Here is a 26,822-nt window from a genome sequence, read left to right on the forward strand (position 1 = left end):
CTCCGGGGGGAGGGCGCCGCGCGAGGCGAACCATCTGGGGGCTGGGCCGGGGGGGGGCGGTGTATTTCTGGCCCGTGAGCTCAGGGCGGAGGGATGGGGGCAGGGCTGCCCCAGCCCCTCCCCCCCAGCAACAAATGCAGCCCCCTGGGGGTGCACCGGCAGGGATGCAGCGTGAGACCCCAGCCCCAGCCACTGCTAGAGCTGGAAGGGACCTCGGGGTCGCCCCATGATCTCCAGCCCCCTTGGCCCCGGTCCGGCCTCAGCGGCAGGACGGGGTCCGATCCGGACCCGAGGCACTGGGGCGGGGTCCAGAGAAGAGCAGTGGAAGTGACTCTCCCTTAGCCTGCCCGGCAGGACGAGTCTGGGTTGGGAACCGGCTTCCGGACTGCCCGGGGGAGGAGGGGCGGCCACGGGCGAGAATTGCCTGGGGAGGCCGTGGGGTGGGTTCAGAGCAGCTGGGCAAACACCTGTCAGTGACGGTCCAGATCAGGGGTCGGCGACCCCCGGCGCGTGAGCCAGTACGCAAAGCCGGAGCTCAGCCCGGCCCCTCCCCGCCAGGCAGCCGGGCGCTTGCTCGAAGCGAGGCCGCCTGCGGGTGAACGGAAGACCAGCTCATGCCACCGACCACCCGCTGGCCGGCGACGCTCGGTGCCGTCGGTTAGGAATGAAGCTGTTGAAAGTGGGACTATCAGTGACTTTAAAAAGTATCGCCGGCCCTCGGACAATACGGAGAGGTCAAAAGGTCAAATTCCGGCACTCCGCCCGGGAAAGGTTGCTGCCCCCTGGCCTAGACGGTGCTTGGTCTGGCCTTGCGTCCTCAGGGGAGCGGATTGCATGACCTCTTGAGGTCCCTTCCAGTTGTACGACTCTCTGAGTCCATCCTGCTCCCGCTGGTGCCCCTTGGGGCAGAGACAGCACTTCCCGGCCACCCGGGGAGGGTTCTGTGCTGAGCCACGCACCCGGCGCGGGAGCCTGGCCAGCTCGGTCACCTGGTGGGCCAGCTGAGGGTGTGGGGTGGGCAGGGCCCAGGCCAGTGTGGAAGGCGTTGGGGAAGTCAGCGCGTCCTTGGGGAGGTGGCTGGGGTGCAGGACCAAAGGGAAAGGAAGGAGCAGTTAGGCTCAGGGTCCTAGCGTGCTAGGTGCTGTACAGACGTAGGAGAATCTCTTCCCCAGAGAGATCACAGTCTAATTTGTAAGCCAGAAGGAGTGGCCTTAGGCCTCAGTCCAGTTCCCCCGAACGAGGCTTGCAGGCACAGTCGAGTGTCTGGGTATAGTGCGAGGTCAGTGCCGTATCCGCCGAGCGTGGCAGCCGAACCCAAACGGACCAAAGCGCCGTGGTATGGAACATGAGCTCGACGCATCGCAATGTGAGCGATCTGTGACCCTTCAGGAATTTCACAGTTGTCACCGTGCGATGCACAATAGCCCCAGCGAATGTCAGGACGAACTTGGGGAACAGAACTCAGCACCTCCTGATCCGGTCCCTCTGCGTAAAGGCAGGGGCGGGGGAAATCTAGCAGAACAGGGGGGGTCTCCCCCTTGCCCCCCGCCAGCAGCAGAATTCTGATTCCACCCAGCAGAGGGCAGCGGGGCACACGCCCAAGAACCAGCCCCTTACACCAGGAGATTTTGACTGGCCTTTGGAGTAAACGGGCAGCCGTACGCATTCAGGGCAAGGAGCGTAGGCGCCCGGCTGCAGTCGCGGGTGTGGGTCGGGTTGGGCGTAGCGTTGACCAGAGTGGCTACGAGAACTGGGACCGACGGGCAAGGCATGAGTCAGGGACAGGAAGGCGTAATGGAGAAAGCTGGCCCTCTGTTGGACTGGTGTCCGTACTGGGTGCCGCACGGGACAGCGGCCGAGCAAAACTCAGCGTTGCTTGTGCCTGTGATGGAGAGCACCTGGCCTGGCCGGCCTACGGCACCGCGCCCCAGGACGGGAGCAGCGGAGGCGGGTCCTCCAGACGTAGGGGGATGCAGCCAGCCAGAGCTCACCAGACTCATCTCGAAGGTGCTGCCAGGGCTGAGCCGGCTAGACGGTGGCTGGCACTGCAGGAGGGCAGAACAGGGCTCAGCTTGAGGGCTGCGCAGTGGGTTGGTTTAGTGGAGCTGGGGCCGACCTGAGGATCAAGAACCCGGGGAAAAGAGCAGCAAGTACCGCACAGGGGTGGTACTTGGGGGTTGTGTGATAGGGATCCTGAACGGGCGTCCAGAGGAGGGGGTGGGCCTGAGTCCCCGCACCAGAGGGCAGTGAGTGGGGTGAAGGTGTAGAGCTCCGTCAGAAGCCTGAGCTGGACTTCAAGGGCCCAGAGAGCTGGCTGAAGCTCCCCCGAGGGCTGGCAGTTTGGTGAACTCTCCGCAACCCTGGAAGGGGGTCACAGGGCCGAACGACTGAAGACTTGCCTAGGGAGTTGGCAACCTCCAGGGGTGCCGCCCCGCCTGAGGAAAAGGTCGCAGTACAGGCTGAACCTCTCTCCATCAGCACCCTCGGGACCTGACTGGTGCTGGACGGGAGAATTTGCTGGACGGCGGGAGGTCAATATTGTCTAGCAGCATCATCAACACTTCCGCGGCTGACCAGGCTCTTAGAAGACATTTGGGGTAAATTACACCTAAATAACACCCCAGAACATGGAGAGCCAGGACTGGTGGCTGGAAACCAACTTTATGGGGCCACGGGAATCTTGGCCCCACCCATGACAAGTGGTCGTCTGGCTAACTCAAATCCTGCTGGATTACGGATGTTGCCAGATGAGAGAGTTCCAGATTAGAGAGGTTCAACCTGCACCACACCCAGCCACTAGGCAGCACTCAGGAGAGGTCAGTGCTGATTTCTGTGATATGTGAAGGCACTTTTGGGGTGTGGTGACCTCTGTTTTTGGCTTGGCTTTTGCATCGGAAATACCTGGGTTTGCTTAGCACCATCTCCCGGAGGAGGCCTATGACACAGTGGAGAGCAGAAGAACGTTGAAACCTGCACTGCAGCTGTCCAAGGAAGGGGAGAACCCTGATTCTCTGGGTTATCTTCACTACAGGTACAACCAGAAATCCAGACAGAGCCAGCCTAGTTCTTAACAATGCTAAAGAGCTGCTTCTTGCAAAGTCTCTCTCCCCTTGGCTTCCATCTGTAATGGCCCTGAGCCTGCTCCAGCCCCAGCCCCAAGCCCGCTCCAGCCCCCACTGGTGTGAACTGTTGCTGTGTATTTTAGTGAGCACGTTTTTTCTTAGTGGTGCTGGACTAACCCTTGAAGCACAAGTAGCCTCCTTATTAGTTACCTCCCTCGGTAGCCAACTTGCTCTCCATCCCTCATCTCACTCTGCCATCTCCGTTCCATTTCAGCACCTCTGTGTCTGCACGGCTTTCGGCTCAGCAGCCTTTGGACCCCTCTGGCCAGATGATGCAAACACTTGCACGTGTGATTGCCTTTAGGTCAGCGAGCAGCCCAAGTAAGTCATCGGCCCTGCTCCTCTGAGTACACGAGCGCCTACGTCTGCAGCATCGGGCCGTATCTCGCTCCCCACCCGCTGGCGGATGCCTGTTTCCATAGGCACTGATCTCCAAGGGACGAGGTGTGGGTGGACGGCTGTGCCATCATGTTCTCTGTTACAGGGCTGGCACATTAGGCTGCAGGTTCTCCTGGTCGAGGAATGTCCCTTTTTCTGGGTGTCGGGCTGGTGTCTAGTACACTGTGGGTGCTACCAGAATTTATTCATCACCGCTGTCCGCCAGGGCCAGGGAAACCCCAGCAGCCCCAGGGTTGAGAGCTGCCAGCTCCAGCGCTGGGACCGGATGGGTTAACCCCGGCAGCCCCCAGGGCCGGGAGAATCCCAGGAGCCGGCACAGGGGACAGAGCCCAGCCGGCAGCTCCAGCCCCAGGGAGCCGGCAGGATGTTGGTTCAGGGGAACCCTGGCAGCCCAGGGGCTGAACGCCGGCAGGTCCAGCCCCAGCCAGGAGAACTCAGGGGTGGAGCCAGCAGGGGCTGGTGCCGGTGACCTGAGAGTTCCCTTTAATGAACACCCGATAAGAGTTTACCGCAATCTTTCCTCCTGCGTGTCTGGCGTATCTGCCACAAGGCTGGGCAGCTCCAGCTTGTGCCTCGGGTCCGTCCGGGGCCCGGGAGGCTTTGCCTTTCTTCTGAACCCCCTCATTTCCCGTGTTGTCTTTTCAATGGCAACACATAGACTGGCCCTGTGTCCCGTCCTGCTCACTGGGGGCTCTACAGGTGGCGGCACGGCCTCTGGCAGCCATCGGTCCCTCACTTGGGCCCTAGATGGGTCTGTTCAACTTCCGGTCCTTATTTTGGCCCCATGCAGAGGTGCACAAGGCAGTGAGCCTAACACCGTTCCGAAGCGGTCTCTCTCTCTTCTCCCTTCCTCACCCCAGGGGCATTTTCCCGACATACCGATTGTTCTGACTGTTGCCACCAGATGGTGCCATCTTCCAGTTTTTTCTTCGTGGGTGAGGCCTAGCGGATGCTGGCCTGTACGGTGGGTCTACTACGGCTGCACAAACGGTGTAGCTAAAGTCGACGTACCTACCATGGTGTCTTCTGTACGGTAAGGGCGGCAGGGGGCTGCTCTCCCATCGACACCAGCTATCCTTCTCGTTTTCCTGGCATACCCCCACCGACGGGAGCACGTTTGGAGATCAGTTTATCTAGGGTTACTATATGAAAAGCCGGCATTTTAATGGCGTGGGCCATTCCGTTAATGACTTAAAAGTTTGCGTCTTACTGAAGGGGAATTTTCACAACACTCTTGAAAGGGAGGCTGCTGCATTCTCTTTTATATTCAAATTCGACACATTAACACGTGGTTCGAACCGGGATGGGAATGGTCAGGGTCATTATAGGGGCTCGTTTGCATACTTGGCTTAATCTAATTCTTGACTTCCCACCCCCCTGCTTCTGCCCCTCTGCTCTCTGATTTGATCACCTTGATAATATTTTTTTGATTTGTCCATCTTGATTACTATTTTCAGTTCTCTGTGCCTTAACTATTGAGTCTGTTCTGGTATGGCTGTGGTCTGAAGAAGAGGGTCTGTCCTATCCTCAGAGGCCAAGAACAATTTTTCTCCCACCTCCTCGTAACCCTCTTTCAAGTACTTGAAAACCGCTGTAATGTCCCCTCTCAGTCTTCTCTTCTCTAAACTAAACAAGCCCAGTTCTTTCAGTCTGCCCTTACCACCCATGTTCTCTAGACCTTTCATCATTTTTGTTGCTCTTCTCTGGACCTTCTCCAATTTCTCCACATCCTTCTTGAAACGCGGGGCCCAGAGCTGGACACCGTACTCCAATGGAGGCCCAATTAATTAATTAAAAAACTGAGCTGCACTAATACAAGATGGATTGATAGATACCGATACAGAGACGCTCCATCTCAGGGGTGTCCTCTTTTTTGAAAGATCCAATATGGTAACCCTAATATTGCAACTTCAATGATGTGGGATGATACATTAAGGCCTGGTGATGCCACGCCTGATGGGACAATCCATGGCACAGTGTAGACATCCCCAGAGATGTGAACAAGTTTTTACTCTCAGAACAACAAGAAGTCCTGTGGCACCTTATTGACTAACAGATATTTTGGAGCGTAAGGTCTTTGCCCACGAAAGCTGATGCTCCAAAGTATCTGTTAGTCTACAAGGTGCCACAAGACTTCTGGTTGTTCTTGAAGATACAAACTAACATGGTGACCTCTCTGATACCCTCAGAAGAAATTCTTGTGCTATTAGTTTGCAGATGAAGCTGATTTTGAGAGGAGCTGTGGCAAGCAGCAAGACAACTTGCTTTCTGCCTTAGATCCACATGCCAGTTCTTCAGGCAGTGGTACTTCCGGTTGACTCAGCCCCAGTGTTTGCTGGAAATCCTGTTGACAAGGGCTCACTTGCATGTCATTTGCAGTCACCTCTGTTCCAGGACTGGCATCGATCAAGCAAATAAATGGGATGCACTCAGAGTCTGTTCAAACTTCATGCCACTGATTTCACCTTCCAGGGGAAACTGACCCATAAGGCCCTGAAACCAACCAGCGCTTAGTATGAACAAAACAGACCCCATGTTTCTGGTTAGCCAGGGCCCTGGACCAAGGCCTGTTCTCCTGCTCATGGGCAGGGCAGCTCACTGGCATGGGACAGAGGCAGTGCCTCTGTGACAGGCCAGGTGCCGCCCCCCCGGCTTGGCTGAGGAGAGATCATTGGGGCCCCAAAGGGGAGAAGTCTGGGTCAGCCTGGGGCCCTGAGGGGTCAGCCCCAGAGGCTGGCTGGTGATCGAGCTGCTGGTGTTCAGCAGAGACATGCCTGAGGAGCAGCAAGCGGGGAGCAGCTGCCAGAGCTGTGACGGAGGTGCCAGCTGGCAGAGAGCGCGGGGTTCAGGGAGGCTGGCACGGCACCGCTGGGGAGAATTGCCCCACGCTGGGGCCCTGCTGAGTGGACAGCCTGGGTAGTGGCCCCAGTGCAAAGGGGGGGATCCAGTTTGGTCAGGACACTAACGTCACTGAAAGGCAAGTCTCCCTGAGCAAGACACCACAGTGTATACCTCTCCCATGCTGCATTAATCCTGCCTCGCTACATGGCGGGGTGGCAGAGCCGTCAGACCTAGAACGGATCCGTGCAATGAAAACAAAAGCAGGACAGTTACACACGCCGCTATTAATGCTTTCCTGGGCCCCAACTTAGCCCCTGTGCTGCCCAGGGTCTTGCTAAGCCTCCAGGGTGCGTCCTGGGCAGGAGGAGGAGACCCAGGCAGGGAGGGAGGGCTGGGGGACGCTCTTGTGGTGGTCCTGTCCCAGGGGTTGTGGTGGAGTCAGGAGGCTGGACTCTGTCCAGCAGGGAGGCCTGGAGAGCTGGGTCTGGATGGGATCCAAGGAACTGGGAACCCAGCACAGCTGTGGTGACTGGGTGTGTGGGGACTGGGAGCCACTGGCCCTGAAGAGGGGAGGCTGAAGAAAGGTTGTACCTTTACAGGGGCCCTGTGTGTTTGTCTAGGGATTTCACAGCCCAGGTTTGGCGTACGTGGCTAGACTATACCCTCAGGTGAGCTTTGGAAGGCACTGAGGGACTGTTCCTTTCATGGGCAAAGAGTAGGGGAAACTGAGGCAGGCGGGTCCCTGAATGGATGCCGAGCCCTGGGATGTCTGACCCTGGGGCCTGCTGAAAAGCTGCCTGCCAGCCCCAAAGCCGGGAGCCCTTGGGCACGTCTTCAAGCTGGACAACAGTTCTGAGTTCGGCCTGGGGGGGGTTTGACCCGTTCCTGCTTAGAACTGGCCCCTTCCTCCCCTCCATGCTACAGCAGCAGAAAATGGCTCAAGCCTCCTGGCTTCCCCGTACAATGTCCCACCCGGTGGGGAGAACCGGCTCTAACCCGGCTGTCCTCTGGGGCCCTGGCCACACGCAGCTCCTTGCCCTGCTAGGGCAGCCACGGTGCAGGACACCAGCCGGAGGATCCTTGTCCTAGCACAGGCTGCCCATGGGACGTGGCAGGAAGAGATGGCTGGAGCAGGGAGCGCGGGCCAGGCCGAGGGGGGCCCTGGCTTTTGTTGTGACCCTTCATTTTTCTCCCCCTGCCCTCCCCTGGGCCAGCCCGCAGCCGGAGGAAGGGAGGCGAGCCACAGCGGGCAGGATAGAGGCTTTATTGGAACCGCCCCAGCTCTCCAGCAGCCGGAAACGCAGCGGATGCCACACGGGGCGAGGGCAGAGGCCTGGCAGAAATGTCTCCAGCCCGGAGGGAGCTCAGGGCCCGGCTCTGCGAGGTGAGCAGGGCAGGGCTGGAGCGTGCCAGCCCCGAGCGCCGAGCCGGGGAGGGCGGGGCTCCACCGAGGGGTGAGGGGCTGAGGGAACCGGGGCGGCTGCCTGCTAACAGCTGAACCGCAGGGGGCTGTGGGACAGGCTTGGCTAGCGACTGGCACCGTGTCCTAGGCCAGGCGGCCGTGTTTGTCTTGCTCACAGCATGGGCCTTGATGTGATGCCTCAGGGCAAGCGCCGGGAGAAGTGGGGGGCTCCCCGCCCTGGTCGTCCACCCCGCCCTAAAGAAGCGGTGGGGGCCCAAAGCCGCTGCCCTTGCCCCAGGCCGGACTGGGCTGTACAGCCAACAGACCCCCGGCTCCACTGCTAAGGCTATGGTGGAGTGGGGACCCCTGGGGCAGCTGTGCAGGTGGGTCAGCCCCTCCTGGTGCTCTAGGCTGGCCGGGGTAGCACACCTCTGCATGCTGGCCCTGGGGGTGGGCCAGGCCGGGCTCCAGGGGTCCTGCGGCGGCCCGGGGGGATCAGGAGCAGCTGATGCTTTCCCGCAGGCCGTGGGCAGGCCCACCGCTCAGCGCCTGTACAGGGGTCAGGGCTCCGGCTGCCATCGCCAGATGTGCTCTTGGGCTGCAAAGGATCAGAGCTGGCGTCAGGGCGGGGCCAGGCAGGCCTGCGAAGGCCAGCAGGCACCATGCAATACAGGGTGAGTCCCCGCCATAAGCGGGCAGCAGCAGTAGTAGGCTGTTACCCTTTCCGGGCAACGCCCCGAGGGGAGGCACAAGGCACACATGGACCTGGATAGAAGGGTACTGGGCACTCTGTGGCTGGCTTAGCCTGTGTAATGGGGACACACGGGGCGGGCGTGAGCCAGCCATGCCCACCCACCTGCAGACCAGCCCTCAGCCTGGGCAACAAGCTTCACTTCCCAAGGCACAGCTGGGGGGCAGAAAAGGGCTGCCTGCTGGGGCCGAGAGGCAGCGGCAGAGCCATGTGGGCAGCTGCAGGGCAGCTAGGAGAGCCCCTCAGCCTGCGGCCCTCGTGCTGGCGAGCGGCTGGCTCAGTGCCCCCTGTGCAGGGAGGGGGGCATAAGGGCACCCGGCACGGCGGGCCGCTCACCAAACTGGCAGATGTAGCGGTTTCGAATCTTGCAGTACTGGTCGTTCCAGTTGAAGGCGGCCGAAGCCTGGAGCTCAACACAGTTCCCAAACCTGAACCAGAGCGGAGAGGACAGAGGTCCCAGGGCTGGGAGGGCCGGGGTGCAGAAGTCCCAGAGCGGAGAGGACAGAGGTCCCAGGGCCGGGAGGGTCTGGGGTGTGGGAGTCCCAGAGCGGAGAGGACAGAGGTCCCAGGGCCGGGAGGGTCTGGGGTGCGGGAGTCCCGGAGCAGAGAGGACAGAGGTCCCAGGGCCGGGAGGGCCGGGGTGCGGGAGTTCCAGAGCAGAGAGGACAGAGGTCCCAGGGCCAGGAGGGCCGGGGTTGTGGGAGTCCCAGAGCAGAGAGGACAGAGGTCCCAGGGCCGGGAGGAGCCGGGGTGTGGGAGTTCCAGAGGGGAGAGGACAGAGGTCCCAGGGCCGGGAGGGCCGGGGTGTGGGAGTCCCAGAGCAGAGAGGACAGAGGTCCCAGGGCCAGGAGGGCCGGGGTTGTGGGAGTCCCAGAGCAGAGAGGACAGAGGTCCCAGGGCCGGGAGGAGCCGGGGTGTGGGAGTTCCAGAGGGGAGAGGGGAGAGGTCCCAGGGCCGGGAGGGCCGGGGTGTGGGAGTCCCAGAGCGGAGAGGACAGAGGTCCCAGGGCCAGGAGGGGCCGGGGTGTGGGAGTCCCAGAGCGGAGAGGACAGAGGTCCCAGGGCCGGGAGGGGCCGGGGTGCGGGAGTCCCAGAGCGGAGAGGACAGAGGTCCCAGGGCCGGGAGGGCCAGGGTGTGGGAGTCCCAGAGTGGAGAGGACAGAGGTCCCAGGGCCGGGAGGGGCCGGGGTGCGGGAGTCCCAGAGCGGAGAGGACAGAGGTCCCAGGGCCGGGAGGGGCCGGGGTGCGGGAGTCCCAGAGCAGAGAGGACAGAGGTCCCAGGGCCGGGAGGGCTGGGGTGTGGGAGTCCCAGAGCGGAGAGGACAGAGGTCCCAGGGCCGGGAGGGCCGGGGTGCGGGAGTTCCAGAGGGGAGAGGACAGAGGTCCCAGGGCCGGGAGGGCCAGGGTGCAGGGGCTCTCAGGGTTAAGGCACAGGGCACAGCCCCTGGCTGCAGGGCCTCCCAGCCTGGTCCCCCTCTGTCCCGCTGACAGGTTCTGTATCACTCCCCATGGCCACCTTCTCACCTCCCACCAGCGCAGCCTTCCCCGCACTGAACCTGCTGCACAGCCCCCGGCCCCCTGGATATAAAGCCCTCCCCAGCCCCCTTCTCTGGCTGCCTGTCATCTTGCCAGGCCCTGCCGCCCAGCCCCACCTGGCCTGGCCCCTCTCGCTTGCTGAGGACACTTGCCTCCCATCAGCCCATGACACCGAGCTCCATCACCCACCGGCTCTGTTTGCAAACCAGCCGCCTGGCACCCGCCCCAGGCCGCCCAGCCCTGGGATACGCTCCCCAGCCCAGGGGAGGGGTGAAGCTGGGGGTCTTTGGTCTCTGTTTGCACAGTGCTTGGGGTCCTGGTGCTGGCGGCGGGGGGATCCGTGGGCGCTGCACCTTGGCCCCGAGCGGGGGTGGTGGGACTGCGTCCGTGCCCTGGCACTTACCGCTGGCTGTCCGGCTGGCCGAAGGCGAAGCTGCTGAAGGAGGACTGGGGCCCCGTGTCCCAGCGGAACAAGTCCTTGGAGGTTTTATAGGTCAGACCTAAACAAGAGCACCACTCAGCGAGCCAGCAGCCGTGGGGCCACAAACCGCCAGGAAGCTGTGCCCCGCTGGGTGGAATCAGCGCGGAGCCGTGTGTCCTAAGCCCCGCACTGCTCGTGGCGATTCTCCGGTGACTCTGGAGCAGCGGAGGTGGTTCTGTCTCTCCTGCCTCCAGGAAGGAGCCCACTGCCCCATAGCGAGGCAAAAATCTCCCTGTAGGTGGCAGCCCCTAAAGAGACTGGACACCATTGTGGCATGGGACCCATACCCACTTCCCCCTTGGAGCCCTGACGCAGTCCAGCGCCCTCCTATGCAGGGAACACTGCCTTGCCAATGCCCCATGGCCAGCCCCACAGAGGGCACGGTGGGGCAGCTGGGTGGGACTCCCCAGCCTTCCATCTGAGCCAACCCCCTGCAGCTGTCCCAGCTGCTCCCACACATGTCCAATCCCAGCTCCCTATGTGACCTCTGCCAAGTCTTGGTCCCATTGTGCCTCAGTTTCCCCAGTTGCAAAACACAGCCGCTCTGTCCCGCGGGGGATGGGAGGGCTAAGGCTTTGCGGCAGGGCTACGTTCTCCACCAGAACACCAGCCTGATGGAAAACATCACCCTGGGTGGTGCCCTGCCCCGACCCGGCCTTGAGTAAACAGCAAGGAGTTCCCTCAGTAGCTGCACCCAGCCTGCCAGCGCTCCAGGCCAGCTGGAAAGCCTGTGCCCAGCCCCGGGGCTGCAGGCACCTGTCCTACACTCAGTGACTCACCGATCCAGAAGTTCCGGGTCTCGAAATCTGGCTCTGTCACCTCATTGGTGAGCTCCAAGCGCCCCAGGTAGAAGGCCAGAATGTCCTGCACTTTCTGGCTTCTGATCTGCGCCAGCACGGCTCCCTTCTCCTGCCGGGGATCACAGCCAGGCGGCCCACATCAGCCAGCCGGACAGAGGAACCTGGCCCTTCCGCCACAACCCAGGCAGCTCCGTCTCCCACCTCTGCCCCCAGCCCCAGGGTATGTCCCAGGCCACCGCCGGTGCGCCGTTCCCGCGCTGTCCCTCCCACCGAGAGCATTGATTAGGACGGGGGCCTTTGTGGGTAAAACCTGCCTCCTGGGATGGCCTGACCTGGAAATGCAAAGGCAGGTAGCTACGTAAGACAAGCACTGCAAAAGGAAGACGTTGCTTTCCAAGGGCGAGTTTCTGTTCGGCGTAGCTGATGGGGAGAGGCGAATGCCCATCCTCTGGAGAGTGTAAACCAATTACCCAGGCCTAATTGCATAGCCCTGAATGCAAATGAGCTCCAGCCTGACTTGTTCCCTTTGCCGCCGGAGTGCTGAAGGTTTTTTTGGTGGAAGGACGGCGACTTGTACATCCCATGCTGGACAGCCAGGGAGGTTAGCGAGTTCCCTTCCAGGCTTATGTGAATTGTGATTCCCGGTGTCCGATTTGTGTCCGTTCATCCTGTGGTGCGGGGACCGGCCGGCCGGCCAACGTACGCGGCAGAGGGGCTTTGCTGGCACGTGATGACATGTATCACACGTGCAGGCGTGTGAGCCTGGACTGAGCAGGGGTGGACATTCGCCGAGCACCGTTCGGCTACCTGGGAGGTGGGTGGGCCTAGCTAAAGCTCCTCCCCCAGCCTAGTGGGAGGGGCTACTGGACCCAGGGACCAGCTAAGGAGAAAATGGACAGGGGGTGCAGGCCACAGCTTGAAAATGAGGGACCCAGAAGAGGACGCTGAGCACAGAATCCTGGACAGCGCCTCAAAGCCATCCAGGGAGCACCTCCCTGGGCCAGCAGCCACCTTCGTGAGGGCCAGGAGGAGGTTGGCAAGGAGGTCCCACGACTTCGTTGGCCCAGGGACTGAGCACCGAGCCTGCATTGGCGGTGGGAGCCCAGTGAGCTGGTGGGGCCCCTGGCACCAGAGCCTGGCTCGTGGGACTGCCACTCGACTGAGCGATGCTCGTTGGGCAGCGGAGCGTGGCCCCGAGGGGAGATCAGCTCCATGCCAGGGCACTCAAGCTGCCATCTGTGCCCAGTGCTCACTCAGGGCGCCGGCCTCACTGCCACAGGGCTCAGAGCCAAGCCCCTGCCCGCCCACGGAGATGGGGCAGCTTTCCGTTTCCGCCGCGACGGGGGGAGCCCCCAAGCCCTGCCCCAGAGGGCTCAGGCTGAGACACACGGCGCTTGGATGTACTGGCCACTCCCTGGCGTGACTCCACAGCCAAATCGGGGAGCCCTGCAGCCTGGTCCGTGTGCCGCGTCACCTGTCTGCGCGGCTCTCCTGCCCGGCCCTTGGCCAGGTCCGGGAAGAGCTCCAAAATCCCACCTCTGGCCAGGGGTGTTTGGGGCACACGGCTCCCCAAGCCCTTACCCAGCTGGGTGCTTCAAGCCCTTCTACCAGGACCACGGAACTAGCCGGGGCTGTCTGCCACCCGCACACCACCACGGGCGCAGCCAGAGCCCAGCCGAGGAGGCAGGCACTGCAGGAAGTACAGCCCAAAGGCCAGGGTGACAGCACCCTAAGGCCTCTGATTGGCCCTGGCTCACTATGTAAGGTGCCTGGCCTGCTGTGACTCTAGATCAGTGGGTTTCAAGCAGGGTGCCGCGGCACACCGGTGTGCCATGACAGCTGTCCAGGTGTGCCCTGAAATTTCATCAGTTTCCCCTTGCACTGGCTCTCTGCAGAGCCACTGGGGGGCGTGGGTGGGGGGGATTGATGACTCCACCCCGGCTGGGGCTCCAGCAGCAAGTATATGACGGGCCATTGACGAGCTGAATAAAGGGAGCGTGCCATGGAATTGTTCAGCCCCCTGGAGCGTGCCGTGTGACCGCTCCAGACCACAGTTCCCTCTAATCGTTACCGGCTGCGTGCGTAATAAGTTTTATGTGCGCCCAGGCGTGTGCGGGTGCGCACCACCAACAGAAACCCACGCCCTGGCCGTGGGCGCGCTGCCAATCAGCCAGGCGGGGTTGGAATCTCTCCCGAGCAGCCGCCCAAGCGCCGAACGCAGCCCGGCTTCCTCAGCCCAGCTCCCTCCTCCCGCGACTGATCCCCTCCCTGCTCACCAGCACATCTCTGTGCTGTCCTCAGCCTGCGGGCATCCTGGCCCCTTTTGCCCGCCCAGGGCCACTGCGGCTTCTCTGTGCGCATGAGGGGGCCCTCACCGGGCTGAGGCACAGAAAGGGGAAGAGACCTCCCACGCCTGGCAGCTCAGCGGCTCTGCTGGGGTCCAAGCCATTGCAGGCGGTGCTTTGGGACGGGAAGGGGCAGGCTTTTGGGTCTCTCTGAGCTGGCTCTGCCGCCTGCTGCACTCATGCTGATGGGGCCTTACCCGGCATTTCATTTTGGCTCCATAGTACGTGTCTGCCTCAGAGGAAACCAGGAAGCAGTCCCCGTCTATCCTCAGGTCACAGGCGTGGAAGGGAAAGGGAACCTTGGCTGGGAAAGGAGAGAGAAGGAAGAGTCCAGCCCTGCGTTAACCCCGGGACTGTCTGCAGGAGAGAAAGCCGAGCCCTCTGCGCGCACCGGCCTGGCCGCGTACCTCCTGGGCTCTCCCCGGCTGTCACCAGCCCAGCGATCGGGAAGGGAGTCGCTGTTACACCCGGCGTTACTCTGAAGGGAGCCTGCGCTAACAGCCTCAGGTGTGGGAGATGTTTGCTCAGGGTCCCCACGGGAGTTGTACTATCTGCGTGGGCAGCTGGTGTGGCATTTAACAGCAGCATGCACCCCGGCCTGTTTGGGTCAGCTCGGCGCCCCTGTGCCCCCTGCCTGGAACTCCCACAGGCCTCAAGATCCTCTGCTGCTGACCCAACCAGCCTGATGCAGCCCCGGCTGCCAGCAGGGGAACCCCACTCTCATCCAGCTAGGGGCTGAGGGATTGCACCCAGCAGCGGGGGCACCGCCCCTCCCAGGGGTCATTTACTCCTGTGCAAGGCGATGGGCAAATCCCTGCCCCGCGAGGGCCTATAGCACCTGCCCATGGGGGCGCAGGGAGCTCACCGAGGGATCGGGCCAGGGAGGGTCCCATGCCCAGCAGAGCACTGATGCTAACAACGCAAGAGCAGCTGCAGCCAGGGCCTGGTCCCTGGGTTAATTCAGCCTTCCCCTGGACACGCACTGGACAGCGCATGGCTCAGTCCTGAACCAGCACCAGCCAGCTCCAGCCAGGTGCTCCGCTCTCCCCTGAACCCCAGCCATGTGAGGAGCCCTCTCCCTGCATCTGGTCATGGCCAGGTTCCCCGTCCAGCCCCGGGAGCTCTTGGGAGGGGGCTAGTTATGAACAGAAGTTGGAAAGGGGCTCAGATTCAGGGGCAAAGCAATGCCTACCCCATGTGACCAGCCTACCCCCAGCCCCGCCAGGCTCAGCTGCTGGACACCGGGTGCAATGGGCTGAGCTGTCCCATGCTCAGCCTGGGATTAAAGCAATACAAAGCCCCCTGAAGGGGCACAGCTGACACCATGACGGAGCAGCCGAGGGCTCCAGGGGGAGCTCGGGGCCCCCAGCAAAGGAGCTGAGTGCTGTAAGCCCTGGCTGGGCTGACCTGCAGCCTCCCCTAGCTTGCGAAGCAGCATCAGCAGCTGCCACCAGCCGCCCGTGCCCAGGCGGGAACGGCCTCTGGGCACTGCCGGGGAGGAGGGCGGGAGGACTGGCAGCGCAGGGGTGCCGGGAATCCTCGGCCAGGACTGCGGCGGCCCGCGGAGGGGAACCAGAGACTGAGCCGGACTCACTGCCGCACTCGGCTCCGCCGTAGCCGACGTCACAGAGGCAGGAACATTCCTCCTCTTTGAATCTCCCATGGAGACACTGGATGCTGCACCTCACTGCAAGACAGGCAGGTGGTTACTCTCCATCGCCTGGCCCCCGGCAGTGCCAAGCACGGCAGCCACCTGGGCCGTGGGGCTGAGCCACACATGCTGGCGCTGCAGCACAATGGCAGGGGCCAGGCACGCACACACACACACACACACAGACGGGTTCCCTGCCCCTCTCTCCCTGCAACACAGAGACCTGTTTGCTGGGCCCCCAGCCGCAGGCGGTCCCAGGGCACGAAGAACTCGTGTGCCATGACCAGCTCCTGGGGCCCAAGGAACTTAAACGCTCCAGATCGAATGCATGGAAATGTCGGGACAAAGAGCCCCGTTAATGGGAGTTAAAGCCAAGGGGCGCATCGGGCACGGCAAGGGAAATACACCCTGCCAGGGCTTAGTGTCATTCCCAAAGCCAACGCTGCAGGCGACGCTCGGGGACCGGAGAAACGCAACCATTGCAAAGGAACCCAATGGAGAGACAGGGCAGGTGACCGCCTGCAGCTGCCCCGGAGAGACACCAGCCTCCGATCTCCCCCACACTGCTCATCCCAGCCCCGCTGCTTGGTCCTGAAAACACTTCTTCTGCAGGGCTTGCCCTGTACTCGGGCACCAGCTCCTCCCAGTGCCAGGGCACCAGCCCCCCCGCAGTGCCTGGGCACCAGATCCCCCCAGCACCAGGGCACCAGCCCCCCCCACAGCGCCTGGGCACCAGATCCCCCCAGTGCCAGGGCACCAGACACCCCCAGTACCCAGGCACCAGCCCCCCCCCAGTGCCTGGGCACCAGCCCCCCCCAGCACTTGGGCACCAGATCCCCCCAGCGCCTGGGCACCAGCCCCCCAACAGCACCTTGGCACCAGATCCCCCCAGCGCCTGGGCACCAGATCTGCCCCCCCCGCAGTGTCTGGGCACCAGACCCCCCCAGCACCCAGGTACCAGCTCCCCCACCTCCTGGGCACCAGACCTCCCCAGTGCCCAGGCATGAGCTGCCCTCAGTGGCCAGGCACCAGCCCCCCCAGCGCCTGGGCACCAGACCCCCCCCCGCGTGTCCAGGCACCAGCATCCCCCAGTGCCCTCCCAGCGTGTAACACAACCACCACACACACTGGTGTCCCTCCCGTGACGCCAACGAGCAAGAGGTGGCCCCGTGCAGATGCCTGTGCCCCCCCCCGACTCTCACCTTGGCAGTACCGGCCTGTGTACCCCGGTGGGCAGCGGCAGCGGCAGGAGGTGAGATTCAAGTGCCCACCGTTCCGGCAGCTCATCCGGCAGGGGTTCCTGGGGACCTCTGCACACAGAGGCACAAGGCAGCTGTAAGGGGGGCAGGTGCTGTGTCGGGGGGGCCCAGCATGAGTGGAGGGCAGGAGGAGGTGGGGGCCAGGGTACTCACCGCACAGCCCCCCGCTGTGGTCCCATGACTTGAAGCAGCCAGAGTGGCTGGAGGTGCAGAGCGAACACCAGGCTCCTTTCTTGTACGGGGCGATGGTCTTCCCGTTCAGCTCCCAGTTGCCCCTGGGGGCGGAAGGGAAGGGGGGGATATGGCCCATTGTTAGTCTAAGGGGGCGATGTTAACGCCTCAGGCAGAGAAGCTCCTTTTGTAAGGGGCGAGCCGCTCCCAGCCTCTGTCTAATCCTTAGTTAACGGAGTCAAAGTTGCAAATAAATTGCAGCTCAGAGATTTGTACCTTAGTGCCTGGCTGCGTACAACAGATTGTGTAGTGCGCCTGGATGGAAGCCGGGGCGTGTAGCTGTGTCATCAACGTAGGGCAGGTAGAGGAGGGGGCCTAGGGGACGAGAAATGAGAAAGCGCTGTTCCAGCTCAGCCGGAAAACACCAGGATAGTGTTTTCAGGAAGGTCACCAACGTTTTTATGGCTGACCTGGAACAGCGCTTGCTCAGGTCTCGTCCCCTCACCTGGCCACCGTGGAGGTAGAGGCCCTTTACACCGATATCCCACATGAAGATGGACTCCAGGCTGTTGGGAACATTATCCCTAACGAGACCGTGTGTAGCCAGGCAGAAAGCGCATCCCCCGCACCTTTTGCTCTACTCCTTCTCGCCTTCCCGAGGTGCTTCGGAGCACGAAAGGGTTAAAAGGAATAGCCCAGCCCTGGAATGCCCGAGAGCGAGAGCGCAGATGGGCTTATCTTAGCCATGGTCCCAGACAGGAGGAAACTCTCCTGGCCCGTTAAGACACAAATACCCTTAACTGTCGACCTCACAGGTGTGAACTACACCCTTGAACTCCCTGTGAGAACCAGGATCAGACAGTCTAATTCAATTGGCATTTTTTTTAAAACCAAGGAAGAAGCCTACGTGACCCATTGGGTATAAAAGAGGGGTCCGGCAGACCGCCTATTTGAGCTCCAATCATCTTTCCTGCCGGACAGGAGGGTGGGTGTCTTCCCAGGTCCCCGGGGACGCTGGACTCCTGGAAAGAAAGGACAAAGGACTTCTTCCCAAGGGACTGAGAGGAAAAGTGGCCAAGCCACGTTGGTAACGCAGGGGTGAGGATAAGACCTGTCAGGTGTTTTACTTTTTATTTCTTTTGCGCGCATTTAACAAGTATAGATCTCTGAATTCGAGTGTATGCTACCTATTTGTAATCAAAGGATAAACCTTGTAACAATTGTAACCACAAGAGCTTAACTCGCTAGGTAAACAAACAAAGCAACATTGGAACAGGAAGAGATTAACTTGTTAGATAAATAAACAAAGTAATTGATTAAGTGGTAACCTGACTCCTCCGGTTACTGTGCAAAACCGAACACAAAACAAAGAACCCAGCTGCTTTTCAGCAGCTCTCAGCCTGGTCACTAGGGAGCTCTGCCCTGGCAGTCGAATCTCATATTAATACAAGGGCACAGTGGCATCTCACCTGACCATCAGCTGACACCGTGGCACAAATGGTGGCAGAGCTTTGTGACTTTCTCCTCACCCACAGCTATTTCAGATTTGAGGACCTGCGCTACATTGATGACATCTTCATCATCTGCACCCATGGGAAGGAGGCTCTTGAAAAGTTCCAGCTTGATTTCAACAGTTTCCATCCCACCATCAACCTTAGCCTGGACCAGTCCACACAAGAGATTCACTCCCTGGACACTACTGTGCGGATAAGCGATGGTCACATAAATACCACCCTATACTGAAAGCCCACGGACCGCTGTGCTTATCTACACGCCTCCAGCTTTCATCCAGGGCACCCCACGCGATCCATTGTATAAAGCCAGGCGCTACGGTACAACCGTATTTGCTCTGATCCATCAGACAGAGACAAACATCTACAAGACCTTTACCAAGCTTTCCTCAAACTACAACACCCACCTAAGGAAGTGAGGAAACAGATTGACAGAGCCAGACGGGTACCCAGAAGCCACCTGCTACAAGAGAGGCCTCGCGACGAAAACAAGAGAACACCACTGACCATCACATACAGCCCCCACCTACGGCCTCTCCAGCGCATCATCAGCAATCTGCAACCCATCCTGAACAATGATCTTTCACTCTCACAGCCCTTGGGAGGCAGGCCTGTCCTCGCCTACAGACAGCCTGCCAGCCTTAAACAAATCCTCACCAGCTGCTATAGATCACAAACCAGTAACTCTAAGCCTGGAACCAGCCCCTGCAACAAATCTCGCTGCCAACTCTGCCCACATATCTACACCAGTGACATCATCACAGGACCTAACATCAACCATACACCTGCACATCTACTAATACACTATGTGCCATCATGTGCCAGCAATGCCCCACTGCAATTTACATTGGCCAGACTGGACAGTCTCTGCGTAAAAGAATAAATGGACATAAATCAGACATCAGGAGCGGTAATGTACAGAAGCCTGTGGGAGAACACGTCAATCTCCCTGGACACTCATGGCAGATTTAAGGGTGACAGTCCTGAAACAAAGAAATTTCAAAAATCAAATGGAGAGAGAAATCTCTGAGCTGCAATTTATTTGCAAATTTGACTCCCTTAACCAAGGATTAAACAGAGGCTGGGAGCGGCTCACCCCTTACAAAAAGGAGCTTCTCTGCCCTAGGTGTTAACATCTCCACATTAGACTGACAATGGGCGATATCACCTTGTCTTATCTGACTTGTTTTTCCTCTTTTCATACATAGTACTGATGATGGGCCTTTTCCACCCCGACTGAATAGACCTTGTCAGCTCTGGCCCAGCCTTTTACTGGGACCCCCCCCTCTTTAAATACCCCTGTGAAACCACCCCCCCCACTCATGCATCTGATGAAACGGGTCTTTGCCCACGAAAGCTTATGCTCTAAAATATTGTTAGTCTATTTGTTAGTCTTCCATCCACCTTCTACTCCCCAGGGGCCAAGTCCCCTTGTCTGCAATGGTACAACCCACCCCCTGCCACTTGGGTGGGGCCAAGCTCCGCCCACTTGTGCAAACCCCACCCACTGGCCCACACTCTCACCTCTTTCCTTGTAAGCTCCCCCCATCTTCTACCACTCTGGGGCCAAGGCCCTCCCACACCCATGATAAACTCCACCTACTTTCTGTGCCCTACCGCAAAGCCCCGCCTACTTCCATAAGCCCCACCCACCAGGTGTCTCCAGGCCTTACAGATGGCCCCTTTCCCACCCTCAGGAGCCTGGTGGGGGTGGATGGATGATGGGGTGGAAGGAACTCGTGTGGGCTGCTGGGGCGACGGGGGGCTACGGACATGGCCAAGGGCGGTGGGGCCCAGCGAGGCTGCCCCCGCGCACAAGAGGCCTTACCCCGGGGAGTAGGCGCAGACGAAAGCCTCTCTCCTCTCCAGGCCCACCGTGCAGAGGTGCTTCCCACAGCCCAGCCGGCTGGAGGTGGCCCAGACCAGCTGCAAGAGAGACCCGAGGCAGGAGGCTCACCTGGCCTGCCCGGTCCTGTGCCCACCTGATGGCCACCCACCAGGGCTGGGGGCACCGTGCCTGCCCTGGGGGGGGGGGTCCCCTTCACCCCATGGCTGAGGGCACCGTGCCTGCCATGGGGGGGGGTCCCCTTCACCCCAGAGCTGGGGGCACCATGCCCCATGTCTGGGAGGCACCGTGCCAGCTGTACGGGGGACGGCAGTTTGCTGCGCTTGGTTGCCAGCCGTCACAGGGTGGCCGTGGGGCCCGTGATCCCAGCCCAGCCGGTCACCCTGCAAAGGGCAGGGAAAGGCCCGTGGGGCGATCCCCCGAAACACACCGCGAAACTGGCAGGGCCGAGCCGAGCCCGATGCTCTGCAGGGAGCCGGCTGGAGACGGGCCCGTGGGACGGGCCCGGGACAAATCGGCACCTGCACAAGACGGGAACTCGGGTCATACGTTGGGTTCCTCCTCCCCCTGCGGCTCGTCCCCCAGAGCGCTGATCCCGCACCCTGCCCGGCAAAGCCCTGCGGGTGGGGCTGGTCTCCCTGCACCCCTCAGCCTCAGGGGCGATGCAGCATACACAGCTCCAGCCTGGCAGGCCCTGCACGGAGGACGCTCCCCCCACAAGGCCCCTGTCCACGGGCAGGGCCCGTCTCTGCAGCCCGGCCGAGCTGGGCGCAGGGCAGCCGGTACCAGCGGCTGCTCACCTGGGTGTAGCAGCCGCAGGTGGCGTTGGCCTGGCACTGGGCGGCCCGGTGGTCGTAGCCCTGCCCCTCGCTGAACCACCACTCCACCACGGTGGTGAAGCTGGCCGCGCCGGCGGGGAGCAGCTGGGCGTTCCAGCCCACGGGCTGGCCCCTGGGCTGGGGCCCCACCAGGCAGCTGGACGCGCGCTCCTGGGCCAGCTGGGCCAGCTGCTCGCTCCAGTCCTGGCGGCACAGAAAGCGAGTGTTGGCGTGTGGCACCCTGGGGTGGGGTGGGGGAGGGTGGCTGGGGGTTTGGCCACACACACACACACACACACACAAAGGGGGAGCCCACCCCCCCCACACACAGGGAAGGGGGGGGCCCAGCCAAACACACACACACACACACACACGGAAGGGGGGGGGGCCCAGCCAAACACAGCCAAACTCACAAAGGGGAAGCGCCCCCCCCCACACACAGGGAAGGGAGGGGCCAGCCAAACACACACACACACACACACACACACACACACACACACAGGGAAGGGAGGGGCCAGCCAAACATACACACACACACACACACACCTGCCCTGTACACACACACACACACACACACACACACACAGAGGGAAGAGAGGAGCCCAGCCACATACACACAACCCAGAGGAAAGTGGGGAGCCCCAGCCTAGCCCTGCCCCCAGCATGGCTTCCCCAGGGGCCTGCGGTGCTGGGTGGGTAAGAACGGGAGGGGCAGCAGGCCGAGGCGCCCCACACCCCTTGGAGATGACCCCCCCCCACGGGCAGCTGGGGAGAGCAGACAGCCCAGCCCACCACGGCTCCCCGCTGCACTGACGCAGGCCTCCCCGAGCCGGCAGAAGAGGCCAGGCCCCCGCTCACAGCCGGCTGGGGGTGAACCCGGATCACAGCTGGCATCGGAGTGGAGGACCCTGCTCAAAAGGCCTGTGGCCCTGGCTGGCTGCGAGGGAAGCTGGGGCTCATCCCCTCTGCGGGCCAGGCCCTGAGCGGCTCAGGCCATGCCCCTTTCCAGAGCACTTCCCCACCTCCCTCTGCCCCCTGCCAAGGCTGGGCTCACCCTGGGCTGCAGCCAGCCAGCAGGTTCTCCCCCAGGCGTCCCGCTGGCTGGCCCCTGCAAACCCTGAGGGCTGTGAGCACCAGGGCCAGAGTTCGGCAGGTGCCAGGTGAGGCCTGGCCCTCAGCGCCTCCTCCATGGGCAGGGGGAACCCTGGGGCGGTGCTGGGCAGCTGGCCCTGGCGTCCATGAGTTCAAGGTCCATGCCCTCGCAGCGGGCTGGAGCCGGCAGCCTCTGCCTGCGTGGGAGGAGGAGCAGGAGGCTGGCACGCAGGGGGCAGAAAACAGCTCGTTCCGGCCAGTTAAAATGGCAATTTCCACGGCTCTGGGGGCGGCCGAAGGGAGGAGGGCACGAGGGAGCCAAGTGCCATCTGTGGGAGCTGCACCAAGTCCCCCTCCAGCAGACAGGCCAGGCCCCCGACTCAGGACGGACAGGGGGGTCTGGGAACCCTCCACCTGCCCTGGGATCCTGCAACTGGAACGCTCTCCCCTGGCCTGGGCCTGGGCTTGGGGGGACACCTCCAGGACAAGGGCTGCAAGCAGGAGATTCTCCCAAGACGAGGGCAGGGCAGCCCCAGTGCTGTGCACTGGGAGTTAACTGCACCCACTCTGTGCCGTCCTGGCCCTTTGATCCCCCAGGGACACAGCGCCAGACCAGCGGTGGTCGTCAGGCTGAGCTGCAGGGGTCTAAAGGTCCAGGCATGGATGAAAGTGTGGGTAACCGCCCCATTCCTCACCCCCCAGTGCTGGGGTTCCTGGCTCCCTTTTCCTTTTACGCAATGTTGCACCCTGTCCCCCTGGAGAGCCCCTGCACTGCTGCCCCCTGCGACTCCCCAGCGACTTTCCCCAACCAGGGGTTTAGCTGAAAGCTCCAGCTTCTGGAGTCATGGGATTGTATGGAGAGCAGTGTTCCCTGGGAGCTGACCACTTGGGCGGCCGCCCAGGAGTGGTTTGGGTGCTGCCTGTAGGAGCACCACAGCCGGCAGCTTGCGGTTCTCCGGGTGCCGCGCAGGCCTTGGTGCCCAGGACAAAATTGCATTCTGCCCAGGCTGGAAAAAGCGACAGGGAACTCCAGCTGAGCTTCTTGCCTCGTGCTAAATCCCTGCCGGCAAATGCGAAGGGGGGCGTGTGTGACCCCACACACCTCTGACCCCAGCCAGCAAGAAACAGAACCTGCCAGCTGCTGCTTTTAAAGTTACAGCTCTGGTTTTCCTAGCTGCTCTTTGGAGGCCGGGCGCCTCCCGCCCACCTGGGGTGGGTAATGCTCGGAGCCACCCCGCTGGGCAGGAGCTTCCCAGATGACGGGTGCTGCCCAGGAGCAGCCCCAGAGGCCCACAGAAATGGCAGCAGCGCCCTTTCTTAGCACCACACTCGTGGCTGGCTTTCTCCTGCAGCCTCGAGAGAAAGGGCGAAACTCCCAGCTGTGCAAACGGGATCAGGCTGAACCGGGCCCCCTGTCTAACCCACCCAGCTCCTGCTAGCCGGCTGGGCTAGCCAGGACACGCTGCGCTGCAGCCTTAAAGGGACAGTGCCACTCCTGCCTGGGGCTGCTTGCCCTTCTCCCTGGAAGCCGGCCCCGTCTGTGCCCAGAGAGAACACCCCCCAGGCACCCCCTGAAGTTCCCTCCCTACTGTTGCCTGCATTAAACCAACTCTGTTACTTATTGCTAAAGAAGTGGGGGAGGACGAGGCTCGGTCCTGGCCAGCCCCTCTGTGCCTCCCACGGCCTGTAGCTGCACCTGCCCAGGCTGCCCCAAACAGCACCCTGGCAGAGGAGCAGGGAGGGGCCAGGAACAGGGCATGGGAACCAGATTTCAGCCTCCTCGGGAGCCGGGTGTTTGGCGCTGGTGTAGTATAAAATTCTGTTGAGTTGTGAGTCAGGGCAGCATTGCAATAGGTCACCTGCCTCGGCTGCGGAAGTCAGACTTAAGATAAATATTGCAAAGGAGCGTGAGGCTGGTGGGTTACAAGTAGCTGGATGTTCTGTCCAAATGCCGATATTGTCTCCATGCTAATGAAAGTCCCTGCTGTGCCAGTGAGGGATGGATGCACGACCTTGACCAGATGTTCTAGGCAGGGAACAGGACAGACCTGGAGTGCTGCGTTCAACAGTGAGAAGTGGGCACGCTGGCAGCTCGGAAACAGGCGTCCTCTATGAGAGCCAGCAGGAGGGGAAAGAAGAACTGAAGGAAAAATGAAGAAACCTGAACAAGATCACAAGCCCAGGGTGAGGGGCCGGGGGGGATCCCCCGGCAAAATCCACCGATCCCAGGGCAGGAAAACTGCGGCAAGAAGGAGGGTGTCCTGCCACCCAAGGTGGGTTCGTGCCACGTCCTCGGGAATCTCTGCCTGGGCTGAAAGGAACCTGGTGCCGATCGCTCCTCCTGTCCGTTCCGGCTATCTGAAAGCGAGCAGCAGCCTGGGAGCTGCAACTCCACCTGCCACAGGACGGCGCGTGCAACCTGCTGCCCTGCGGTTTGCCCAGGACGCGCGGCCTGTCGCCTTCTCCCCTGAGACGGGCCCGTGTGCCCCTTACAAGCGTAACCACGGGGTGTGGCTTGGCCCCTCCTAGACGGAGGCTGCGCCCCCCCCGGCCAAGCACTCGGCGCCAAATCTGGCCCTTCGCGGCCACGCCGATCTCCGGGCCGGCTCCGGGTGGAATCCCAGGGGCTGGGCTCTCAGAAGGGGTTCAGTGCCCCCGGGGCTGCCCCCCCACTTCCCCACAGCTGCTGCTGTCGGACCTGCAACCCGCTGCCCTTCGGCGGGGCGGTATATTGGCTTTTCAGCACGTTCGGGCTGTGCCGGGGGCTGCCCTGCTCCGGTGTCACAGTTCTGAAAATTAAGCTAACGAGGGGGCTGGGAGCCCCCTGCCAGGGGCCTGCATCCCCTCAAGAGCTGATGCGACTGACTCCTGGCCTACTTCTCTGCGCTGGCCGGCTCTGTGCGGCCCGTCGAATCAGCTCCCCTTCCATCGCCACCCCCAGGCCTACAGGGAGAGGCATGGGGAGGGTCAACTCCCTGCCGGGGTCCCAGGAACCTCCCCTGGTCAGAGCTCTTCTCCCGCACAGAGGGATCTGCGTTTAAGGTGTTCCCTGTGCCACAGGGTGGGCCTGAGCTGACCCCCGTGCCCGGCGCTGCAGCTGGTGGAGGCTGGAGTTCAAATTTGCCTGCCCTGCAGCCCTGGTGCCGCCGGGAACCTTCCCCTCCAGCTGCTGCCGGCCTCTTTGGGAGCTTCTGTCAGGGGAGGCTGGCCCAGACTCTGGCCCGAGCCAATAACCCTCTGTAACGCAGGGTGCCGGCTGGGGGAGTGGGATGCAGACCAGACCCGGGGCTGGGAACCAGCTGATGCCGGCCAGGGCTGCAAGAGCCACACACGTCTCTGGGCCTGGTGGGAATGCCAGGGGCACGCATGTGGGCCTGGGCATAGCAGAACCCTCCGGCAATGGGCACGGCCAGCCGGGACCTGGGGGATGCAGCCAGGCGGCACAGGGGCACTCACCATCCTCTGCATGTTGGCAGCAGGGGGCTGGACTTTGCTCCGCAGTTTGTTGTGCAGCGAAAGCAGCAGGAAACTTTCCTTCAGGCCTGGGGCTGGGAGCAAAGCCCGGATCAGCGAACGCCAGCGCAGGCCCAGCGCCAAACCCCTCGAGGCGCCGGCAGCTGGAGCCTCCCTGCCCCGGCCACCTCCCCGGCGGGGAAGCCAAGGGCCCAGGAAGGGTGATGGGTCTCCATGGCGACGAGGGGGGGAAGAAAGCCGGGCTTGGGGAGCGGCATAGAAAGCAGGCTGGGCCTGGCAGCCATCCCCACCAGAGCCAGCCCGCGCGGCACAAGGCGGGTATCCGCAGCAGGCTGGCGCCCTGGGAAGGGGCTGTAGCCCGAGAAAGGGGCAGCGGTCAGCAGCGGGGCGTGCTCACGGAGCGCCACGGCTGGGATGCTCCTGGGATCACACGGGGGCTGGCGGAAAGGGGGCCTGTTCCAGGCACACGGCCGGGGGCTGTTCCTAATGGCCAGCCTGAGCCTCCCCGGCTGCGACTGGAGCCTGTCGCTTCGTGCCCTCCCCCCAGAGGCACCTTTCTCCCGCCTCCGTGTCCTGGGAGCGGGCGTCTCCCGTCCTTTCCCCGGCACCTGCTGGCTGCCATCTGTGGCACGGTGGCCCTGGGGCTGCAGGGTTGGGCCCTGGGAGCCAGGGGGTGATTGGAAACCAGGAGCTGTGTGTGGCGGGACAGGCCGGGGGGCTCTCCCCCAGCCCCAGAAAGGGGCCCCTGTGCTCTCCCCGTGCGGCGGGGGGATGGGCTTCCCCGGCCCCTCTGGAGGCCTGCGGGCTGGACCACCCTTTACGCCCTCGGGCCCCGCAGAGCGAGAATCCCACCCTGCAGAGCCCTCCACACCCATCTGTGCCCATAGAGCCAGAGGGGGCGCTGGGCGGCTCAGCCCTGGCACGAGGCGACGGATCAGCCCCAGGGTGGCTGGCAACTCTGCCCTGCCCCACGGCTGGTCACTTGGGTAGGAGGGGTCAGTTACCTTGCTGCAGCGGCGCCCCGGGGGGCAGCGTCTCAGGGAGTCGGGGCGCCCAGAGCTCGCCCAAAACAGAGCCCAGCAAGCTGCAAGCCAGTGCCAAGAGCTGGCCCGCTGGCATCCCTGCAGCCATCGTGCAGATGGCTTCCTCCTCGCCTCTCCCAGGTTGCGGGGGCGGGGGAGATCCTCATGAATCAGGCCCCAGATCTCCCCGGTGCCGCCCAGCCCTGGCTGCGCGATGCCTCTCGCTCCGGCTGCTTCCAAGTTTTGCGTCTTTTCAAAACTTCAGCCAAGCCCTGCTGGGCGGTGCAACAAAAGGGGTGAGT

General features: G+C 62.1%; 1 protein-coding gene across 2 annotated transcripts; it reads right to left on the bottom strand.

Annotated features, from left to right (window-relative positions):
• Positions 1 to 7,616: 7,616 nt before the first annotated feature.
• Positions 7,617 to 26,755, bottom strand: LOC142020578 (C-type lectin domain family 18 member C-like). 2 transcript variants are annotated; one of them, XM_075008567.1, is made up of 12 exons: positions 26,503 to 26,755; positions 25,481 to 25,572; positions 20,915 to 21,136; positions 20,097 to 20,194; positions 16,740 to 16,861; positions 16,530 to 16,637; positions 15,271 to 15,363; positions 13,874 to 13,980; positions 11,311 to 11,440; positions 10,454 to 10,550; positions 8,852 to 8,943; positions 7,617 to 8,362 (listed from the first exon to the last, which is right to left on the bottom strand). In XM_075008567.1, the coding sequence occupies exons 1-12, from the start codon at positions 26,627 to 26,629 to the stop codon at positions 8,325 to 8,327; spliced, it is 1,326 nt and encodes a 441-aa protein (XP_074864668.1). In that variant the 5' UTR covers positions 26,630 to 26,755; the 3' UTR covers positions 7,617 to 8,324. The 2 variants fall into 2 exon arrangements, with proteins under 2 accessions (XP_074864668.1, XP_074864669.1); XM_075008568.1 differs by lacking the exons at positions 25,481 to 25,572; positions 26,503 to 26,755 and adding an exon at positions 21,987 to 22,139 and having other exon boundaries at positions 16,530 to 16,660.
• Positions 26,756 to 26,822: the final 67 nt, after the last annotated feature.

Source organism: Carettochelys insculpta, chromosome 14 (assembly GCF_033958435.1).
Source record: "Carettochelys insculpta isolate YL-2023 chromosome 14, ASM3395843v1, whole genome shotgun sequence".
Taxonomy (NCBI): Eukaryota; Metazoa; Chordata; order Testudines; family Carettochelyidae; genus Carettochelys; species Carettochelys insculpta.

Coding starts and splice junctions, on each gene's coding strand:
- LOC142020578 (XM_075008567.1), bottom strand. CDS start 26,629: ATGGCTGCAGGGATGCCAGCGGGCCAGCTCTTGGCACTGGCTTGCAGC. Junction 10,551..11,310: donor GACCCGGAACTTCTGGATCG/GTGAGTCACTGA, acceptor GCTCTTGTTTAG/GTCTGACCTATAAAACCTCC. Junction 8,363..8,851: donor CCGCTACATCTGCCAGTTTG/GTGAGCGGCCCG, acceptor GATCCTTTGCAG/CCCAAGAGCACATCTGGCGA.